The sequence below is a fragment of the Diorhabda sublineata genome, chromosome 4 (genome assembly GCF_026230105.1).
Source record: "Diorhabda sublineata isolate icDioSubl1.1 chromosome 4, icDioSubl1.1, whole genome shotgun sequence".
NCBI lineage: Eukaryota > Metazoa > Arthropoda > Insecta > Coleoptera > Chrysomelidae > Diorhabda > Diorhabda sublineata.
Window position 1 is genome coordinate 18,569,983 of NC_079477.1, and position 20,412 is coordinate 18,590,394.

A 20,412-nucleotide genomic window follows, 5' to 3' on the forward strand; every position below is an offset into this window, starting at 1 on the left:
TGTAACACTCGAACGCAATTGTGGTTATTACAAACAAATAAGTACGGTAAGCTTCATAGAACCCTGACATCCTTCCTAGAGGCGCCATTTCAAGCATTAATGGAAGTGAATCGTTTTAGCATGACCGTTCACTCGCGAGTGTACGCCGCACGAGTTTTTAGAACTCAATTAAGAATTTTTTCAGTAAAGTTTTTTTTAATAAATACCTACATAGCTGAAGCAAAAAAACTAGAGCTAATAAAAATCTTCTAATGGTATTTTTTAGAAAATAGCATATAATATGTAGTCGGCAACAGATGTGCTGTAAACTAATGTAATTATTAGACGAGTTCGGAACTAGCAGAAGAGCTAGTAGAAAAACAAACCTGTTTATTGGATACATGCAAAAAAATTGGAAAGGTCTTCTTCCCATAAACGTTGTACAAAAAAAGCTCAAGAAAAATGAATTTATAAGCAAAAAAACGAATTACAGTAATGAAATGGGAAGATAAGGATGTTGTGTTGATTCCAATGAAACAACATGCAACGAAAAACGATCAATGATGACTGCGAAGCTTTAAGTCATAATTAACTATAATATAATCAAACCGTCTATAGGTCTGTTGCGCGATCAAACCGCCTAGAGTAAGAGAGGTTATTAGTTTACGGACTACGCCAGAGCTAAGAGTATTAAATTTTCTATTACAATTCTATTCAAGCGCTTTGATAAAAATTTGATAAGAAAAACTGAATCATCTCGTTGATGATAAATGATTTTAATTGTACAATCTGGAATATTAACTTTATTGCGTCATTCATATATTGTATAAAACAATGTCACTCACAACAAACAAAAAATCACAAATTAATAATAGCAAAATGAATCTCCAATGGAAAAATATTTGTATTTTGTACACTTTAAAATACTTGACTTGATAATCACTATTCTCTGTCTAAAACAACGTCCATCCTGTTGAAAGATGTGCATTTATTCAGAAGGTACCAAATCACTTTGTGATCCATGATTTTTAAAATTATCAGGATCCTTGCTCTGCGATTCTTCATAATATTCTGATTGAGATGTAGAATTCTTAACAACATTATCAATATTGGATTCTTCTCTAGTATTTACTTCTGATATACTATTAGTTTCTTTATCCACTGGTAACTGAATGCTACTCAATTCTGTATTAACTAATTCTGGTTGTACTTTTTTTTCTTGTACATCTGTGTTTGAGTTGATACTATTATCTATCTCGTTTTCATCAACATGGTCTTCATCATTAACATGCTGATCATGGGAGCCTTCTTGATCGGTTACATTTTCTTTTTGCATTCCAAGTTTTCCAAAGTTTTTCTTCATTCTCATTTCTATATGCTCTAGTTCATCTGCTACTTGCTTCTTTTTTTTGTCGATCATATCTTTAAACAAAAAGAATTAAATGAATGGAAATACTGCACCTAACAACAAAACTTCTGTGGAGGTATAAAAAACACAGAAGTTTTGTAAAGGACATATTTATATAAATTATATAATATAAGCTAAACTATTTCAAAAGATAATAAACAAATGAGTTCCTATCAAAAGAGTTTAAAATTAAATAAATTCATATACATATAAATTCAATAAATTTATATGTATATATATATATATATATATATATATATATATATATATATATATATATATATATATATATATATATACATTTACTTTCATTTAGTTAACACAAACAAGTGTAACTAGTGCCCTATATTAGCAATGTTAAATTAGAGTGCAAATTATGATTTCTCATGCCAAAAAACGTAAAATTGCCAATTTTCAAAGAGAAATTGTGAAAACATAAAAAATTATTGCGAAAATCAAAATTTAAATTTAAACTTTGAACACCCCGTATCACGAAAACTAGCAATATTTGCATAAGGCATGTTAGCAGAATCATCATATTTTGAGGTCTAGAATCTACAGTTCAGAGATTGGACATTCTTAATGAATCACCCTGTATACGTCAATTAAATAGAACCACATTCCAATATGAAGTTATTTGGAATTGTAACGGTCGCGGCGCTGTGAGCATGGATAGGTTCGGTTAAGGGAATTTGGTAGGAAGGAAAGAGTGAAGAAAGGTCAGTTTTGGCGGAAGAGAAGAAATAAAGTACAGGATTAAGTTTAAGGCAACACGGTAGTTACGCTTCAACATAGTATTTACGTTATAGTTATAAATCGAAAACCGATTGAGTTACACAAATCAAAGAAGAGTTTTTTTGTAGAATTTAACGCTTTTTAATATTTTTTTATTATTTTAGTTGTAAGTTTAGCCCAAAAAAAGTTTACTTTGATTTAATTAACACAAACAAATCTAACTAGCGCCCTCTATTAGCACTGTTAAATTAGAGTGCAAATTATGATTTCTATTGCGGAAATCAAAATTTAAATTTAAACTTAACATCCCGTATCTCGGAAACTAGCGATATTTGCATAAGGCATGTTGAGCAGAATCATCATATTTTGAGGTCTAGAATCTACAGTTCAGATATTGGACATTCTTAATGAATCACCCTGTATGTTAAAATAGTACACATTGGTGTTTATATCTCCTTGTTTGAAAATAAGTACCATAAATATTTAATCCACTCAAAAAACGGATTCCATTGCCCTTCCTTGAAGATGATAGAAATATCAAAAAAAACTTATTCTTGTAACAACAAGAGTAGGTAAAGTATTTAGATGATTAATAGTTTTAGTCTTAGATATAATCGGGCCAGTTTAATTGAACTGAATTCCCACAGAAACTCAAAATTCCTTCCTTTACCTGTTTCTTTTTCTCTCATGTACTCCTATACAGATGAGACTCTACAGATGTCTCAGTAAGAAGGAGAAGCGGAATTATGAGAAAGATGTACCTTTCGTAAAGATGCGAAAGGTAACTGATTTAAAGGAACGGCATAGCAAAACGAACGCACACGATTAACGATTGAAAACAGCTGTGGAATTTAGTTTCACCATTAGATAGTCAGGGAACGCTGACCACAAAAGATCTAAATCTCGTTTCGAGAAAAACGAAGCTGTGATGTATCTGTATTATTTAATCTGGGGTTAGGTACCTATTCTCGAATGCAATGAAAGCTTTTATGGTTTATAAAAAGCCAGTTCCTCTTTATCGATATCTATAGTTTATTTCAAAGTGGAAGTGAGGACTCAAAATATGTTCATTGCGGAAATAAAAAAAGGTGGATTTATGAAAAAGTGATTCTATAGCTGTAATTGGATAAAAAAGGCGTTGGAATGAGAAAATCTTATATATAAATATATATATATATATATATATATATATATATATATATATATATATATAAATATATATATATATAAATAAATAAATATATATATATAAATATATATATAAATAAATAAATATATATATATATATATATATATATATATATATATATATATATATATATTTATATATAGCTTATAATTTGAAAAGAAAATCGCTTGAATTAACTCAGAGAATTAGAAACGACACCTAGAACGAGCCTAAATTAACCTAACATAAACCTGTTTTATAGAGCAGTATAGGAAATCAGCTATTAGACTTCTCCACATAATAATTGAGTAGCAAAGGGTTTGTCTGGTTAACGTCTTCTTGACGTCTACCGACAAAAACCTTTTCCCCTCTTTTCAACCCATATACCCCCTGCAACCAATTTTGTATTACTTGAGGTAGGAGGTATTTACTGCTTTTTCCATCTATTGATATTGATTTTCAGTTTCTTGTTCACTTTTCTGTCCCAGATTTTCCAACATTTTGCTTATTGCTTCCCATTTTTTTGTACCTACCTATTATGTGTGTTATGATATTTCCCTCTGTAGGTCTGATATTGATCGTTCGGCGGCAGTTCTCTCTCTCTCTCTCTCTTTCTCTCTCTCTCTCTTGTTTCGTATCTGTACTTTTTTTTACTTGCTTGGGATCCTCTAGTGTTAAACATTATTCTCTCCACTGCCATAGTCATTTGGATTGCTCAGATGGCAGTAGTTTGGATGTGTGTCATAAATTTTAGTTTCCGGTCAATCCACACTCAAAGGTATTTTATCGAGTCTTTCAATGTTGTCTCATTATCTAGTACTAATTAAAATCTTGGCGTGACTTCACCTATCAATTTAGGCTGATAATATTTCAAGAAGCTCAGCGACTGTTACATGTGAAAACTTACATATTTCATTTTTCAATTTTTTCGCTATTTTCTTCCATGGTGCAGAGTTGACTGCATTGTTGATATCAAGGGTTATGAAGTCTCTTATTTTTAGATTTCTTAAGAGTTTAATTTGTTAATAAATCTACAACAGACTTTACCGCATCTGTGATTGAACTTCCAAATCTAAAACATGTTGTGTTTTGATAGATTGGATTTTAGATTCAATTCTCCATTTGATCTGTTACATATTATATGCTCTAATAACTTGCTAGTAGTGTTAAGGAGACATAAAGGACTATATTTTGGCTTTTCATTCAGATTTTTCTTAGATTTTTTTATTAGTGTGAGTTTTGCACTTTTCCATTTGTCTGAGGCTTAACCTAACCCAAATGAACCCAAAAATTTTAGATTCAAACCCAGAATCTCAGGTTACACAATGTCAAGAACCTTTATTAATTTGGCTATATATGTATTAGGTGATATTACATGATTAAAAGTTCATTATAATTTCAATTTATAGAAATTGGTTTTTACGTACTCAGAACACTTTAGAAAAATTATTGTATTTAAGGGTTTGATAATCCCTAAGGACTCTTCAAAAAAGCAACGATGGTCTACTCAACTTAATCTGTCAATCAGAAAGTACACATTTCCTCAAAATGTACAGAAATAACATGATAATAAATAATGTAGTTGCTTCCATGTAAATATATAAGGAGCAATCTATCAACTAAATAGATTAAGGAAATATTGACTGGACTTAATGTGACCATTGTTCTTGTCAATATCACCAAGACAAAATCTTTCTTAGAAGGCGATATGCTTGCTGTAATTTTTAACATCACAAAATTGGATTGTGATGCTGAATAATGGGGATAATGAAAGTAGACCGGCCTATACTTTGTGTAAAAGTCTTCGTATAAGCCCAGAGTACATTATGATCCATATAAGCATTAAGTATGATATTGTTGTATTCCCTTAATAGTTACTGCTTAGTAGAAACTCTGTCGTGTGGAGGAAGTGAAATTAATGCCTGATAAATGTTCATCAGCCCAATCATAAAGTTGTAATAGTTGCTAAAATTTGGTCGTCACATGGAAGTTATAGTCATGCTTTTGCAGCAAGTGTCTTCATTGTGCCCTCAACTCCATCACATAGTCCTTTTCCACATAGTAGTGGAAAAATACCAATCTGCCTCTACACAAAAGTCATTGACCTGAGAACGACTATTTTGAAAATACGCATGCAATTGGTCCCTAAACTGATTCGGAATCAAACCCTAGAACAAAGCTAATATAACAAAGACAGAAGAGAAAACAGAGTGTGCCTGTCTCAACTTGACTTCAACCGACTCGTCTGATTGTTATTTATGAATGTCTACTTTAAAAAAATGGCATTTTCTTAATCTCTATGAGGAAAGCCTTCATACCAAATTTATTGAATTCTGAGGGGATCGAGTTTATACCCCATGTTGATTTAATATGGAATGACCCAATGGTCAAAAAATCATTGCATAGTGTGACGTATCGCTTTGTATATTACTAATTATTTGTTATCAAGTTGTTGCATAATCATGTTTGTGAAATAAGAATAAAGATTATCGAACACAAGTTAGTCATTCGGGAATGATATAAGGGAGAACTTGTGGACGACTAGCGAAGTATACGAGTGTTTTATTTCTATCAAGGAATGTGTTAAAGAATATCTGAGTGGCCGATATATACAGGGTACATAACAAAGTGGCGACGAGGATTAACAATTTAAATAGTAAGTACCTACATAAATAGGAAATAACAAACATATTTTTAATAAAAAAAAAAATACATGTATATATATTAATAATACAATGGCATTAGAGAACAAACATTTTATAGAAATGGTGTAGTATAAAAAAACACTGTCTTTTAAAAGTATTAAGAGATACTTACCTAATAGAAGCTGTAAAGGTCTAAAGAAATATCTGTTTAAAGAAAGAACAAGGGGGTATGAAGAGATAACTTAAGGTATGTAGAGATACCAGTTAGAAAGGGTATGAAGAGATACCTTAAGGTATGTAGAGATACCAGTTAGAAAGAACATAATAAAAGTATGGAAAATATAAAGAATTAAAGACAGGAACTTGAAAATCAGGCAAAGGCCGTATTTAAGTGTACAAAATAGTTTACAAAAATACGTAAATACGTATATAATATAGTATTTTACTATTGGCCTAATTGTTTTAGGAATATGGCAAGTTTTCCTACCCTAGACCATTTTGATTGTGATGGTGATGTCAGCTCTGTAGGATTACGCTGGCAGAAATGGAAGAGGGCGCTACCAATCTATTTAGATGCAGCAAGTATCAATGAACCTAAAAAGAGAAAAGCTACCCTTTTACACTTTGGTGGGCTCAGCCTCCAGGAAATATTTTATAATTTACCTGGTGCTAATGCCGACGTACCAGATAAAAATGGCCGTGACATTTTTGAGATAGCCATAACAAAGCTAGATGAATATTTTTCACCAAAGCAATCAAAAGTGTATGAGAGGCACTTATTCCTCTTATTAAAACAAGAAAGTGGGGAGAAATTTGAAAAGTTTTTAGTGAGACTGAGACACCAAGTGGTTAAATGTCAGTTTCAAGCAGTTGAAGAACAATTAATTGACCAAATAACAGAAAAATGCGCTTCTGTCGACCTACGGAAGAAAATACTGACAGCCAGCGATGTCATAACTCTAGACCAAATAATTCTAGAAGCTAATACCTTGGAGACCATAGAAAGGCAGCTTTCTGGTTTTAATGAAAAGCCATCTCCTAGTTCGTTGCAGACGCTAAACGCAGTTTATACCAAAAGAAAACAGAGGACAACCATTTCCAGAGATTGTTTTAGGTGTGGATCTACAGAGGCAGTACATAACAACTGTCCAGCAATAAACATTACTTGTCACAAATGCAAATTTATAGGTCATTTTGCAAAATGTTGCAAATCAACAAGGACCTTTACCTTGTCCAATAAATTGAACAAGGGACCCCCAAGAAAGAAGTTTAGATTAGGACAATCAGATACAAACAATGTAGACAACATTTCGGAAACTGCAGAAGCAGAATACGTGTTCCACCTGGACAGTGACGACACTGTAGATTGTGAAGTAGGAGGAGTCAAGGTTGAAATGTTAATCGACTCTGGAAGTAAGTCAAACATTATATCTCAGGAAACATGGGATTTCCTTAAGAAATCTTGTGTTCCAGTCACAAATCAAATAAAAAGTCCTAATAAAATTCTTTTCTCATATGGATCAAAAGAACCCTTACATGTTTTGGGCTGTTTTAATACAAAAATTAAAATTGGCAATAATCAAGAAAATGCAACATTTTATGTAATTAAAGACGGGAAAAGAAATTTATTGGGGAAAAATACCGCAATCACATTAGGTGTTCTTAAGATTGGACTTAACATAAATAATGTAGTAACAAAGAGCCATTCCCAAAATTTAAAAACGTGTTAGTACATATCCCTATAGACAAAACAATCACTCCCATAAATCAACCGTACAGACGGGTGCCTATTCCTCTAGAATCAAAAATAAATAAAAAACTTGACGAATAATTCAACTCGATATAATTGAAGAAGTAAATGGTCCATCGGAATGGGTGTCCTCGATAGTACCTGTTTTAAAGGAGAATGGAGATGTACGGATATGTGTTGACATGAGAAAGGCCAACACCGCGGTACAAAGGGAAAACTATCCACTGCCAACTATCAATTCGTTTTTATCAAAATTCCGCAAAGCTAAATATTTTTCAAGATTGGATATAAAAAACGCCTTTCACCAGATCGAAATATCTTCAAAATTAAGATATATTACTACATTTATAAGCAGTAGAGGGTTATATAGATATAAGAGACTACTATTTGGAATAAATGACGACATATTGATTTACGGAAGCAGCGAACAGGAACATGATGAGCGGGTTAACCTCACATTAAACATACTAAAAGAGAATAATGTGTTTTTGAACAACGATAAATGCATTTTTAAAATTAGCACAGTTATATTTCTGGGACACACTTTATCCCCAATAGGAATAAGAGCCCTGGAAAGCTATGTAGGCATGGTTAAATCATTTAGAACCCAAAAAACCATTGGTGATGTACATAGTTTTTTGGGATTAATAAATTTTGTCAGTGGATACCCAATCTGGCCACATTAACAGAGCCTTTACGCAAACTTTTAAAACTTAAACTAGGAAAAAACTAAGAACTTTAGGATATTACGACCCAACTGACAGAACTCAAGTTATAGCTGATGCGAGTCCAGTGGAGTTGGGAGCGGTGCTCATTCAGTTTGATAATAAGGGTCCTAGAATTATTGCTTATGGCAACAAAACCCTCACAGATGTGGAAAAACGTTATTGTCAAACTGAAAAAGAGGCTCTTGCTATAGTTTGGGCAGTTGAACATTTTAAGATGTACTTAAACAGAAAAAAGATATTTGAATTGATAACTGACCATAAACCATTAGAAACGATATTTGGACCTAGATCACGACCGTGTGCCCGCATTGAACGTTGGGTTTTACGCTTGCAATCATTTAAATTTAAAATTATATACCGTCCTGGAAAAAATAATATTGCTGATCCGCTTTCTCGACTTTACGAATCTAGCGATAGCATTCCATTTGAAAACTACGATTGCATCCAACAAATTGTTGAATACTCTCGGCCAATAGCCGTAAGACTAAATGAAATTAAGGAACATTCAGAAACAGATGAGGAAATTTTAAAACTGAAAGCTGGCATTGAACAGAATATCTGGAATGATCCAGTAAAACATTGCCAAGCATTTAAAGAAGAATTCTATTGTACTGAGGGAATTTCGTTAAGGGGTACGCAGATTATAATTCCACAGAAGCTAAGACAACAAGTTTTAGAAGCCGCTCATGAGGGTCACCCTGGAATTATGGCCATGAAAAGCCGGTTACGAACAAAAGTTTGGTGGCTCAAAATAGATGAACAAGCAGAAAAGCTTGTTAAGGCTTGTAAAGGCTGTATGTTAGTATCAGCACCAACTACTTCTTATCCAATGAAAAGAAGACAGATCCCTACAGGACCATGGATAGATGTCGCTGTGGATTTTATGGGGCCTTTACCGAGCGGAGATCACCTTTTTGTAGTAGTCGACTACTTTAGTATATACAAGGAAATTAAAATCATGAAAAGTATAACAGCAGCAAATACCATCAATGCACTTAAAGAAATATTTTCAAGGTTAGGTTTTCCAGCCTCTATTACCTGCGACAATGGAAGGCAATTTACCAGCGAGGAAACCAAATCATTTTGTAATGAAAATGGCATAAAAATGTATTATTCTATTCCTTACTGGCCACAAATGAATGGCGAGGTGGAACGTCAAAATCGTGATATCCTGAAGCGACTGAAGATCAGTATGGCACTTAAAACTAATTGGCATGAAGAACTTATTAATTACTTAATGATGTATAACAGTACTCCTCACCCAACAACTGGAAAAACTCCAAGTGAACTGTTCTTTCGGCGCCAATTTCGAGATAAGCTTCCCAGTAGCACCGATACACAACACAGCATTTTAGATGATGACACAGTTGACAGAGACCAAACACAAAAAGAAAAAGCAAGGTACTGCGAGAACTTAAAACGAAAAGCATCAGAAAATACAGATATTAATATCAGAGATCAAGTATATCAAAAATATTTAATAAAATCAAACAAGGTCACCCCTAATTTTGATTCAGCCGCTCACACTGTAATTAATAAGAAGGGAGGAGACATCCTTATAAAAGATAATGAAACTGGACAAGAAAAAAGAAGGAATATAGTCCACTTAAAGAAAGTGGAAGGTCAGTGGCAAGTAACAAATAAAGAAAACTAAGAAGACTAAGAATAATAATTAAATAATAATAATACCTGGAAAAAATAATTTTTAAATAAACATAACTGTGGGATGCCGGGATTTATGGGCCTATGTATCTTAGTGTATACGAAAATATTGTAAGGCGACCATAATTATTCTAAACAAAATATGTACTTTATTTCAGGTTTGTAGGAAAATAATAAATACGAGTTTTGATTATACAAATAGTAACTTTGTTTCAAATATGATACTGTGTTGTAGGTTTAAAGTTTTCTAGTTAGATTAGTATTTACATTTTATATAAAGTCATTTATTTATTACATTAATATATAATTTGTTTTGTAATTAAACTAAGTAGTAAGTAGTAAAGTTAGGTATACTGTTAGTCACTTTGGTTTAAATATGATTCTATGTCATAGAGTTGAGGTTTCTAGTTTAATTTAGTACTAGTTTTAGCATTTAGATATATATACATTATTTGCTTTATTATATATTGTTGTATTGGAAAAAAAGGAGAGATGTGACGTATCGCTTTGTATATTACTAATTATTTGTTATCAAGTTGATGCATAATCATGTTTGTGAAATAAGAATAAAGATTATTGAACACAAGTTAGTCATTTGGGAATGATAGAAGGGAGAACTTGTGGACCACTAGTGAAGTATACGAATGTTTTATTTCTATCAAGGAATGTGTTAAAGAATATCTGAGTGGCCGATATATACAGGGTACATAACACATAGCTCAGCCACCTGCTGCTTCTGCAATTTATATTCCATATATAGAGTCCCCACCCTCCCCCCAATATACATACCAAATCTCACTACCATCCATTAAGGGCATGATAAGAAAGGCTAGCCTTAATTTATTCTCTATTAGATTTCTCCTGCTTGCTATCAAACTTATAATCAGGGAATTTAATGACAATTTTACATACTCATAAATATAATAGTTTTATATAATCAATAAAAAGTGTTCTTACCCACGATTTCTTTGGAGCTCTCTTGAAGTAGATTTTTAGTATGATCTGTCATTTTTCTTGGTAGATAATGAATATGTGGTTTTGCTTTTGTCTGAATAAAGTTAATTCTGGGTTTTTGACTCTGCTCCCAACTAGCATACTCTTTCATCCTCAACATTTTTAATTCAATGATTTTGATTTCAGCTTGCTTTTTTTTACGGTTGAAAAACAGTTCTTGTCGTTCTCTTCTCACTTCTTCCTTTTCTTTGATTTCATGTTCTTCAATCTTTTTCTCTAGTTCTGCTCGTTTCTGTTCCTAAAAACATAAAATAAATATAAATGAATCAATCTATCATGTTATAGGATAGCATACATACCCTTTGTTTGAGTTTAGTTTCTTCTTGTTGAAACTTTTGCAAAGTACCCAACAAAGCTCCAAACATCCGTTTATTTCTAGCTTTAAACTTTTCATCTCTATTTTGTGCCTCGAGAGCTTGTTCTCTACTAGGTATTTCTTTTGGTGTCACTATTACCTTACTTATCAACCCCTTATGAAGAATAGGTGGATCATCATCAGGAACTTTATCAGATAATCTTTTAAATACAGAGCCAGCACCTCTTCTTTTTATAGGAGGTTCTTCATTTTCTGTAATAAGTCGAGTTCTGCCAATAGTTTTCGAAACTGTCCGACTTTTATCATCTAGTGGTCTTTTGACAAGATTCCTTTGGGGTAATTCAGAGGGATCTCTCCCGAGTAACCTTTTTATACTTTCATCTACACCCTTTAAACTGTTTTTTGCCTCTTCCAACTCGTTTTGGAGGTTCCCAAATGACGTTAATATTTCTGTTCCCATATCTATCACTAATTGAATTTTTATTTAAACCGTAAATATAAAAATGCATCTAAATACAAGAACAAACATACTCAACAAACCATAACCATGTCAATTTAATTTATATATTAATTTTGATTAAGTATGAAAGTTGGTATTAACGTATAAAGGCAATTTTTCACGTTAAATATGTAAAAAGTGACATTCATCAATCTAAGTTTTAAACTTTAGTCTATGATTGGAATAATTTGAATTCATATGGTTCTGATACAGTATAACCATATACCATATAACATATATCAGTAGTATTGGAACCATTCGCAAAGAAGTGAACCTTTGATAATGGTAAACATAAAGCGAAGACCAATTAACTAAGTACTGTCTATGCCGAGGCCACAAATCCGACTGTAAAAAGAGTTAGTTTGGTTAGTTTATTTTTGACATTGATGAAAGGAGTTGTGGACAAAAAGGAAATATAACAGTACAACATAAATTTAGAATTAGAAAATCCTGACAAAATTAAATATCTTATTAAGTAATACATCTAGTACAAGTAAATATATTGAATAACATTAGTTTGTATTTTCAAACATTCTCTATTAATTAATTCTAAATATTTGATTATGCAATAAGTATAAGGTTATATTCCTTTTAGATTATGGGGGGTGGTGCTCACGGACATGAACCTCCATACAAAATTCCTGATTACAGAATATATAAAGTTAAAGATGTTCCAGAATTAGTTGAAACAGAAAGAGCCTTGGTATCTCTTGGACTAAAAGATCCTTGGCTACGCAATGAAGTTTGGAGATACAATCCCAAAGAATTTGGAACAGAAAGTACCAGGTTCAAAAGTTTATTTTTCAGAGGATTTAAACTTGGATTTGGTGCCTTTGTACTCACTGTTATCGGCACTACAATCTATGATAAAATGTACCCTAGTAAACATGGTCATGGACATTAAAAATTTATTTCAATTAAAATAATTGTGAAAGTAGATTTTTTTGTAAATAGAAGTACGAGATATTCTTTGTATTTTAATTCAACTTTAAAAACATTACTGCCATTTGAACTGTTTCACTATAACTATTTGCAAAAAACAGTATGGTGAAAATCATTGTTACTTTTGTAAGAAAGCATAGAAGCGTTATAGTCATGTTTATCTTTAAAAATTGCACTTAAAATTACTATATACATTACTCATATGCATATCTAAATAAAACTGTTTCAATTATACGAAGATTTTTATAAAACTTAGATCTTATTTATATTCAATAGATTTCTCATTTATGGGTGATAGAACTGTTTCCATAAAATCTTTTGTGTATAATATGATGAATAGAATAAGATTTGTCAATGACATTACAAATAAATTGGAATGTTTCTTAGCTCAATTTAGGGCATTATCTGTTTAATCTGATTAGCTTATTCTGGGGGTCTTCCTTCATCATTATAAAAATAACTTGATCTCACAGATAGACATACTTCCCAATACAGTTATAATTGTTTCGGGCAAAGTTTAACCCAAATGAAATGGATTACGAGGCGTTTTGAGAGTTGAAATAAATATTAGGCAAAAGTTCACGTACGGACCAGATACATTTTATTTCAAAAACTGTTTTAGTAATACGTGTACAACATAAAAAACGTACTTCGAACATAAATTAAAAATTTTTCTGAAATTAATTGTGTCCATTTTTGGTACACACAGCCCCGTAGAGAGTTAAAGTCGGTTTGACTTTGTACGGGCTCATGTGTACCAAATTTGGACATGTTACTTTTTTACTGAAACAGTATGAGTAGCAAAAAAACATTTGCTACATATAAAATTATTAAGATCTTTGCATGGAATACAGTTTGTGGACACCTTTTTAGCCATAGCCTGTGCCAATCCAAATTTTTTAGCAATATCTCTATAGCATGATGAACACCTTCCACTTTGCTTGATATCTTTGAGACGGTGATTAGCTTCTGTTCGTTGTGATGTCCTGTCATCTAGTTTAGTCAAAGCCAGTACCAGTTCTTCAAGAAATTGTGTAATGGACATTTTCTCCCTTGTGACTTGAATAAAAAGGAGATGGGCATTTACAACTGCCGTGTTTGTTAATAACTCAAAAATAATTTTACGGTACCACTTGATTCCTACAAATAAACAAATATTATTACACTTTGTTTTTACAAAAATGCTTCACTTTACAAACCTTTTTGAATCGTAGATGCATATGCTGTTTTTTGGTCAGAGACATCAATGAAAGATTTACTTTTATTGTATTCCAGTATAGTGGAAGGTTTTTTCACAGTGCCTTTTCTTGTAACTACATCTTGCATTTCTGGAGCATCTGTAGTGGTCAAGAACAAAATATCTCTTTTATCCCTCCATTTGCTACAATTACATTTGTGTTGCTCTGCAATGCAGTCATTTCTCCTCTTTTTAACCTAGCCGATACAACAGGTATGGATTAAATTTTCTTTTCGGTCTTAGAGTAACAATTAAGTGAGTACTAGCTGTATTTAGTTTGTGAGTGAGAGAAACACTTTTATAAAAATTATCAGTTACCAGCATTTTGCCACTATTTAGTAAAGATGCCGTAAGTTCCATTACCACATCTGTTGCAACACTGGTAGTCCCTAGTCTAGTTGATTTTCCCCCATATAATTTCAGTGTATAAGTATAACCACCATCAGCACATAGTTTGTATACTTTGAGACCATATCTATGATATTTATTGGGAATGTACTGACGAAATCCAAGTCTATCACAAAATAGAATCATATTCTCATCTATACATACATTTTCTTCCAAAACACACCATTTTGAAAGTTTGTCTTCATTAATTCAATAAATGCACTTACTTTGTACAACTTATCCTCTTTATTGTAATTTTCATTGTCGGCAACATGCAGAAAATGGAGAATAGATTCAAATCTATTTCTGCTTATTCCACATTGGGTAGTAATACCATTTTTATAGCAAAGGTTATTGCTCCAATAGTCGCGTAATTTGGGTTTTTTGTCTAGGGCTCATCCAAACAGTTAGCCCCAAAAAACATTTTAGCTCTGTACACATTAAATCTTTCAAATTAGTAATCAAAGAATGTTTTGTAATTTTTTCGTCAATGATACCCTCAACTAATTTTTGATGATAGTACTCATTTGATTCCTGAACAAGCAGATCTGTAATATTTTGATCAACGAATAAATAATAAAAATCAAGTATGGTAGTTTGTGTTCTTAGATGTGTAGTAACATTAATATCTTCTACCGGTTTATATGTAAATTTATTCAATTTAAGGCGATTTGTCGTTACCCACTTAATGTTTACATCTGGTGTGTTACCTGAATTATTAACAGCTAAATCAGAATCAATATTATCTGATTCGACATAGACTCATATCCATCGATTACAACCTCTTCTTCAATATATCTACTTGTCGATGGAACTAGCTCTGTTGATGGTATTATATTTTTATTTTGTTAGGCTTATCTGAATAAACATATTTTCCTTTCCTTTTATGTACCAAGTCACTGTCATCAGAGTCAATATCACTATCTTCTGGGTCATAACTTTTACCGTACACATTATCATCGCTATAAAAATCACGATTTTCCAATATTTCTTCTAGTTATTTTTGTGTTAAACCTTTTTTTGCCCATTTCAATATAGCTGTGCATCTCTCATCGCCACAGTCGAAAATACAGTAGCATAATTTGTGCCCAAATATGACTACACGGTCTGGGAGAAAATTTTGCTGTATCCCAATTTGGTCCACATGGTCGTTAAAGTATTAAGAAATGACAAAACAGAAAAGTGCTTAACTGATTTACATTAAAGTAAAATCAAAATATCTTCTGCGGCGATAGTAAAATATTTGGTGATGCACAAGAATACTTGAAAAGTACTTATAATATCCAATAACGTATCAAATAATGAGATATATCAGGGTCTGTGCACTGGAATAGGAGAAGTTCAGGACGATTTTCAACGCCATCTATGTTACCGGCTCACATCTAAAAGCTTACTTTTTTGTGTTTTATTTTTGAATGTTTGTCAATCTGGATTCTGAAACTAAAGCGTGGTTTTCACGAGGCGATTTTTATCGGTCAACTAAGAATCGTTTCCGAATAGAACAATATTCGCTTCATGAGAACACTGTTTCAATAAAAGTTGATCAACTTCTGTTGATCGATAAAAAGTTGCCCTGCTGTCAACTTTTGCTTTCAAGTCGGCTTAATTTTTGAGCGAGTTGAATCTTGTTGAACGTGAGAACGAGCCAAACCTACTCGAAAGCGATTAATCTTTGTTTGTATTTTTTTTTGTGTGTGTGATAGGTACCTAGTACATGAGCGGAATGGCTTCGTCTAAAAAGGGGTTTAAATGGAGTGATACTTTGATATTCAAGTTTTTAGATCTTTATCAGCAGCACGAATGCCTTTGGAATCAAGCCCTTGTTATTTACAAGAACAAAGATGCTAGAGATACTGCGATTCAAGCAATAATTGTCGATATGGAGTGCGAAGGGTTGAGTATTGACGATATAAAAAACAAAATAAAAACTGTACGAACTATGTACAAAAAGGAGTCAACTTAGTTTTAAAGTCTATGAAAAGCGGGGCTAGAAGTTCTGACATTTATAAGCCCAGGCTAGTCTGGTTCGAAAAAGCAGATAGTTTTTTAAGATATCCAACTCCTCACCCAACATTTTCTTTTTTTTCTAAATATCTCTTTTCTCAATATTATTTTTATTTCCTCAAATAAAATATTTTTAATTTCCCGTACACACCTTTGCACTACTTTATTTGGAGCCATTTTGAAAAAACTACCAATTCGGTCCGACCGATATTCCAACTGTGTGAACGCAAATCGCTTGCGATTTTTATCGACCAACAAAAATCGTTCAATTAAAATCGCCTCGAGAGAACCTCGCAAAAGTTGCAATCATGCATCGAGAAACAACCAAGATTATTGAATGAACAACGTTCATGTTGCAAACGTGTATAAAATATTTTCAAAGGTGTTTGATATTGTTTGTTTATTAGCTATTTGCATTTTTGTGCATTTGAAAGTTATTATTTGTTGCGAATTGTACTGTCGTGTTTACTTAGTCAATATGAGTAAACGAGTAAAGGCCTGCTGTTTACCAGGATGCACGAATAAGCAAGCAGCGATAAGGTGAGAGTAATATTTACTATTTAGCAACATAAAAATATTTAAATTGAAATCAAGTTCATATCTATACGAGAATAACTCTTTTCTTCCTAACTTCATTAATTTGTATTTAGGAAATCATTTTGTTGAATGGTTAAATAAGTTGAATGATTTTATCCTTATTTTACTTTTTTATAGACAATCCATTCCTATGAATGAAGACGTTTGCAGAATTTGGTTGCAAAGAATAAATAACCTCAAGTTGATGCTTGCAGATACAGTATTATTATCACATAGAATATGTGATATTCATTTTGAACTAATTTGTAGAAACTCCATGGCAGGTTAAAAAAAGTTTCACTGCGCCAACTCTACATTTACCTGGTAAGTACTTATATTTACTGTGACAATAAACTTCTTATGAATCCTAGTGAAAAGTTATGCAGAGGAAAAAAATTGCTATTTTTGTTTGTAGGTTAGGAAAAAGGTGAAAATTATATTTTTTGGTTAGGTTACGAGCAACCATCTTCATTTTCAACTACAAAAAAGCTGATAGGTAGGCATGAATTGTAATATAATATTTCCACAAAAATCTGCCTGTTAATTCTTCTTGTCATGTAATCAAGATGCTAAATTGTTTGAATCATTATACATTTTGGGTATAGGCATGACTCAGCCATTTATGGCAGTTATAGTTATTTAAAAACAAAGAGAAATGGATTGATGTGTTCAACATCTGGGGAACAGGCTTCATGTTCATGTTTTTATTTCATATTAATAACCAAAAGGATTATTTAGTAATATTTAATAATAATTTAGGTGAAAGATAAATGTCATTGTATATTTTCTATAATGTAGTTGTCCATTTGTTTATTTTTGCTTACTGATTTCCTTTTTCTATTGAGTTCAATTGACACATTTTTTAGAATCAATTGCAAGGAAGGGTTCCTCTATCAGCACCTTTACTGGTAACAGCCAAATAGAGGGAACAAAAAAACCTGTTAAGGTGTACACAAGGAAGCGATTATTTCAAGCCCTTGTTGAAGAACCTTGTAAGTATGAATTCAAAATGGCAATATTTTTATATATAATTCTAATAGTAGTAGTCACAACTATTGACATTGTCCATATAATAAATTTGAATTGCGGGAGTTATCACTGCCATATCCAAACATCCAGATACTTTGCACAATGTCAGTTTTAAATTCATTTCATTTTATAGACCCATCAAAAAAGAGTGGTAGATGTATAACACCATCAATTAAGAAAGAAAGAAGAAATTTGAGTGCCAGAAACTTAAATCAAGATGCTATTGAAAATTTCTTTGGCATGGTAAGAAGTCATGGCATTAGGAATACGAATCCTTCATGTGCTGCATTTGTTTCGTCCACAAAGTCTGTAATTGTAAATAATTTCATATCTAAACATTCGCCAGGATTTAACTGTGAAGACAACTTTTCAATGGGAGCAATGGATATTTTTTAAAATTTCCTCAGTGAAACACCGTTTGAACAAATAACTCCAATAGTCAATGCCCCAATTTATAAACCATTCAATAGAAGCTCAAAATATACAGGATTAGATCTTGTCACTCCTTATGTAGCAGGTTCGGTAGTGAAGAAATTATTTAAAGTCTCAAATGCCACTTGTGTAAAAATATAATATTGTCAAATGCATTAATTAAGGCAATTCATTAATATATTCTAGGGAATATAAAAAAAAATGTTTTATGTGCGCCTTTAGCAAAATTCTCTAATATTTTTAAGTTTAAGTTTTTCTGATAACATTTTCGAAAGATTATCCCAGTTAATCAATTCGTTAGGCATAAAAAATATTTCGTTTGGAGTATTTGACAGACATTCCCTCAATATTGTCAACTGTCAACAGTGAGATGTTGGGGTGTTTAAAAAACGTTTCTGTTTGTACATATTATATAAAAACCTGATTTTATAACCATGGTTAATTAATGATTACCGTTGTCTTTCTTCCATATCCTATATATCTCTATATTTAACAAATGCCATATCACATCTTTATATTGTTGATCTTTGCTCTTCAAAATTTTATTAATAATACCTATATAATGAAAGATGCATATGTTAAAACTAATATTTACAAACATATTTACATAATCCTTATGATCTGAACAAAATATTAAGAAAATGTCTGTCAAATCTTCCAAACGAAATATTTGTTTTTTTATGCCCAACGAAATGATTCCCTTCAAGTTCATCTGTTTCCATATTAGTCGATATTGATGATTCATACAGGATACCTGAGGAGCTACCTACAAATTATATAAATTCATGACTTCAGGTTCAATTCAAATTTATTATATGGACAATGTCAATAGTTGTTACTACAACTATTAGAATTATATATACAAATATTGAAATTTTGATTTCAGACTTACAAGGTTCTTAAACAAGGGCTTGAAATAATCGCTTCCTGGTGTACACCTTAACAGGTTTTTTTGTTCCCTCTATTTGGCTGTTACCAGTAAAGGTGCTGATAGAGGAACCCCTCCTTGCAATTGATTCTAAAAAATGTGTCAATTAAACTCAATAGAAAAAGGAAATCAGTAAGCAAAAATAAACAATTGGACAACTACATTATAGAAAATATACAATGACATTTATCTTTCACCTAAATTATTATTAAATATTACTAAATAATCCTTTTGGTTATTAATATGAAATAAAAACATGAACATGAAGCCTGTTCCTCAGATGTTGAACACATCAATCCATTTCTCTTTGTTTTTAAACAACTATAACTGCCATAAATGGCTGAGTCATGCCTATACCCAAAATGTATAATGATTCAAACAATTTAGCATCTTGATTACATGACAAGAAGAATTAACAGGCAGATTTTTGTGGAAATATTATATTACAATTCATGCCTACCTATCAGCTTTTTTGTAGTTGAAAATGAAGATGGTTGCTGGTAACCTAACCAAAAAATATAATTTTCACCTTTTTCCTAACCTACAAACAAAAATAGCAATTTTTTTCCTCTGCATAACTTTTCACTAAGATTCATAAGATGTTTATTGTCACAGTAAATATAAGTACTTACCAGGTAAATGTAGAGTTGGCGCAGTAAAACTTTTTTAACCTTGGAGTTTCTACAAATTAGTTCAAAATGAATATCACATATTCTATGTGATAATAATACTGTATCTGCAAGCATCAACTTGGGGTTATTTATTCTTTGCAACTAAATTCTGCAAACGTCTTCATTCATAGGAATGGAATGTCTATAAAAAAGTAAAATAAGGATAAAATCATTCAACTTATTTAACCATTCAACAAAATGATTTCCTAAATACAAATTAATGAAGTTAGGAAGAAAAGAGTTATTCTCGTATAGATATGAACTTGATTTCAATTTAAATATTTTTATGTTGATAAATAATA

The 20,412-nt window shown here is 31.8% G+C and overlaps 4 protein-coding genes across 5 annotated transcripts; 2 read left to right on the forward strand and 2 right to left on the reverse strand.

Annotated features, from left to right (window-relative positions):
* Nucleotides 1-736: 736 nt before the first annotated feature.
* LOC130442513 (pinin) lies at nt 737-11,998 on the reverse strand. Its single transcript, XM_056776678.1, has 3 exons — nt 11,389-11,998; nt 11,033-11,327; nt 737-1,401 (listed from the first exon to the last, which is right to left on the reverse strand). The coding sequence occupies exons 1-3, from the start codon at nt 11,863-11,865 to the stop codon at nt 968-970; spliced, it is 1,206 nt and encodes a 401-aa protein (XP_056632656.1). The 5' UTR covers nt 11,866-11,998; the 3' UTR covers nt 737-967.
* LOC130442514 (uncharacterized) lies at nt 5,788-10,661 on the forward strand. The gene is made up of 3 exons (XM_056776679.1): nt 5,788-5,946; nt 6,402-7,348; nt 10,234-10,661. The coding sequence occupies exons 2-3, from the start codon at nt 6,406-6,408 to the stop codon at nt 10,239-10,241; spliced, it is 951 nt and encodes a 316-aa protein (XP_056632657.1). The 5' UTR covers nt 5,788-5,946; nt 6,402-6,405; the 3' UTR covers nt 10,242-10,661.
* Nucleotides 11,999-12,251: 253 nt separating the features above from the next.
* Nucleotides 12,252-15,057, forward strand: LOC130442515 (NADH dehydrogenase [ubiquinone] 1 beta subcomplex subunit 3). 2 transcript variants are annotated; one of them, XM_056776681.1, is made up of 2 exons: nt 12,252-12,379; nt 12,500-15,057. In XM_056776681.1, the coding sequence occupies exon 2, from the start codon at nt 12,503-12,505 to the stop codon at nt 12,806-12,808; it is 306 nt and encodes a 101-aa protein (XP_056632659.1). In that variant the 5' UTR covers nt 12,252-12,379; nt 12,500-12,502; the 3' UTR covers nt 12,809-15,057. The 2 variants fall into 2 exon arrangements, with proteins under 2 accessions (XP_056632659.1, XP_056632658.1); XM_056776680.1 differs by having other exon boundaries at nt 12,255-12,397.
* On the reverse strand, nt 13,619-15,915 carry LOC130442516 (uncharacterized). Its single transcript, XM_056776682.1, has 3 exons — nt 15,865-15,915; nt 14,046-14,280; nt 13,619-13,986 (listed from the first exon to the last, which is right to left on the reverse strand). Exons 2-3 carry the CDS (start codon nt 14,170-14,172, stop codon nt 13,619-13,621), a joined length of 495 nt encoding a protein of 164 aa, XP_056632660.1. The 5' UTR covers nt 14,173-14,280; nt 15,865-15,915.
* Nucleotides 15,916-20,412: the final 4,497 nt, after the last annotated feature.

What these genes read in the sequence shown, in the direction of transcription:
- LOC130442514 (XM_056776679.1), top strand. Translation starts at nt 6,406, where the DNA reads ATGGCAAGTTTTCCTACCCTAGACCATTTTGATTGTGATGGTGATGTC.
- LOC130442513 (XM_056776678.1), bottom strand. Translation starts at nt 11,865, where the DNA reads ATGGGAACAGAAATATTAACGTCATTTGGGAACCTCCAAAACGAGTTG. An exon ending in AAACTAAACTCAAACAAAGG is followed by an intron (nt 11,328 to 11,388) that starts GTATGTATGCTA and finishes TTATGTTTTTAG; the next exon opens with GAACAGAAACGAGCAGAACT. An exon ending in GAGCTCCAAAGAAATCGTGG is followed by an intron (nt 1,402 to 11,032) that starts GTAAGAACACTT and finishes TTTTGTTTAAAG; the next exon opens with ATATGATCGACAAAAAAAAG.
- LOC130442515 (XM_056776681.1), top strand. Translation starts at nt 12,503, where the DNA reads ATGGGGGGTGGTGCTCACGGACATGAACCTCCATACAAAATTCCTGAT.
- LOC130442516 (XM_056776682.1), bottom strand. Translation starts at nt 14,172, where the DNA reads ATGCAAGATGTAGTTACAAGAAAAGGCACTGTGAAAAAACCTTCCACT. An exon ending in TGCATCTACGATTCAAAAAG is followed by an intron (nt 13,987 to 14,045) that starts GTTTGTAAAGTG and finishes GTTTATTTGTAG; the next exon opens with GAATCAAGTGGTACCGTAAA.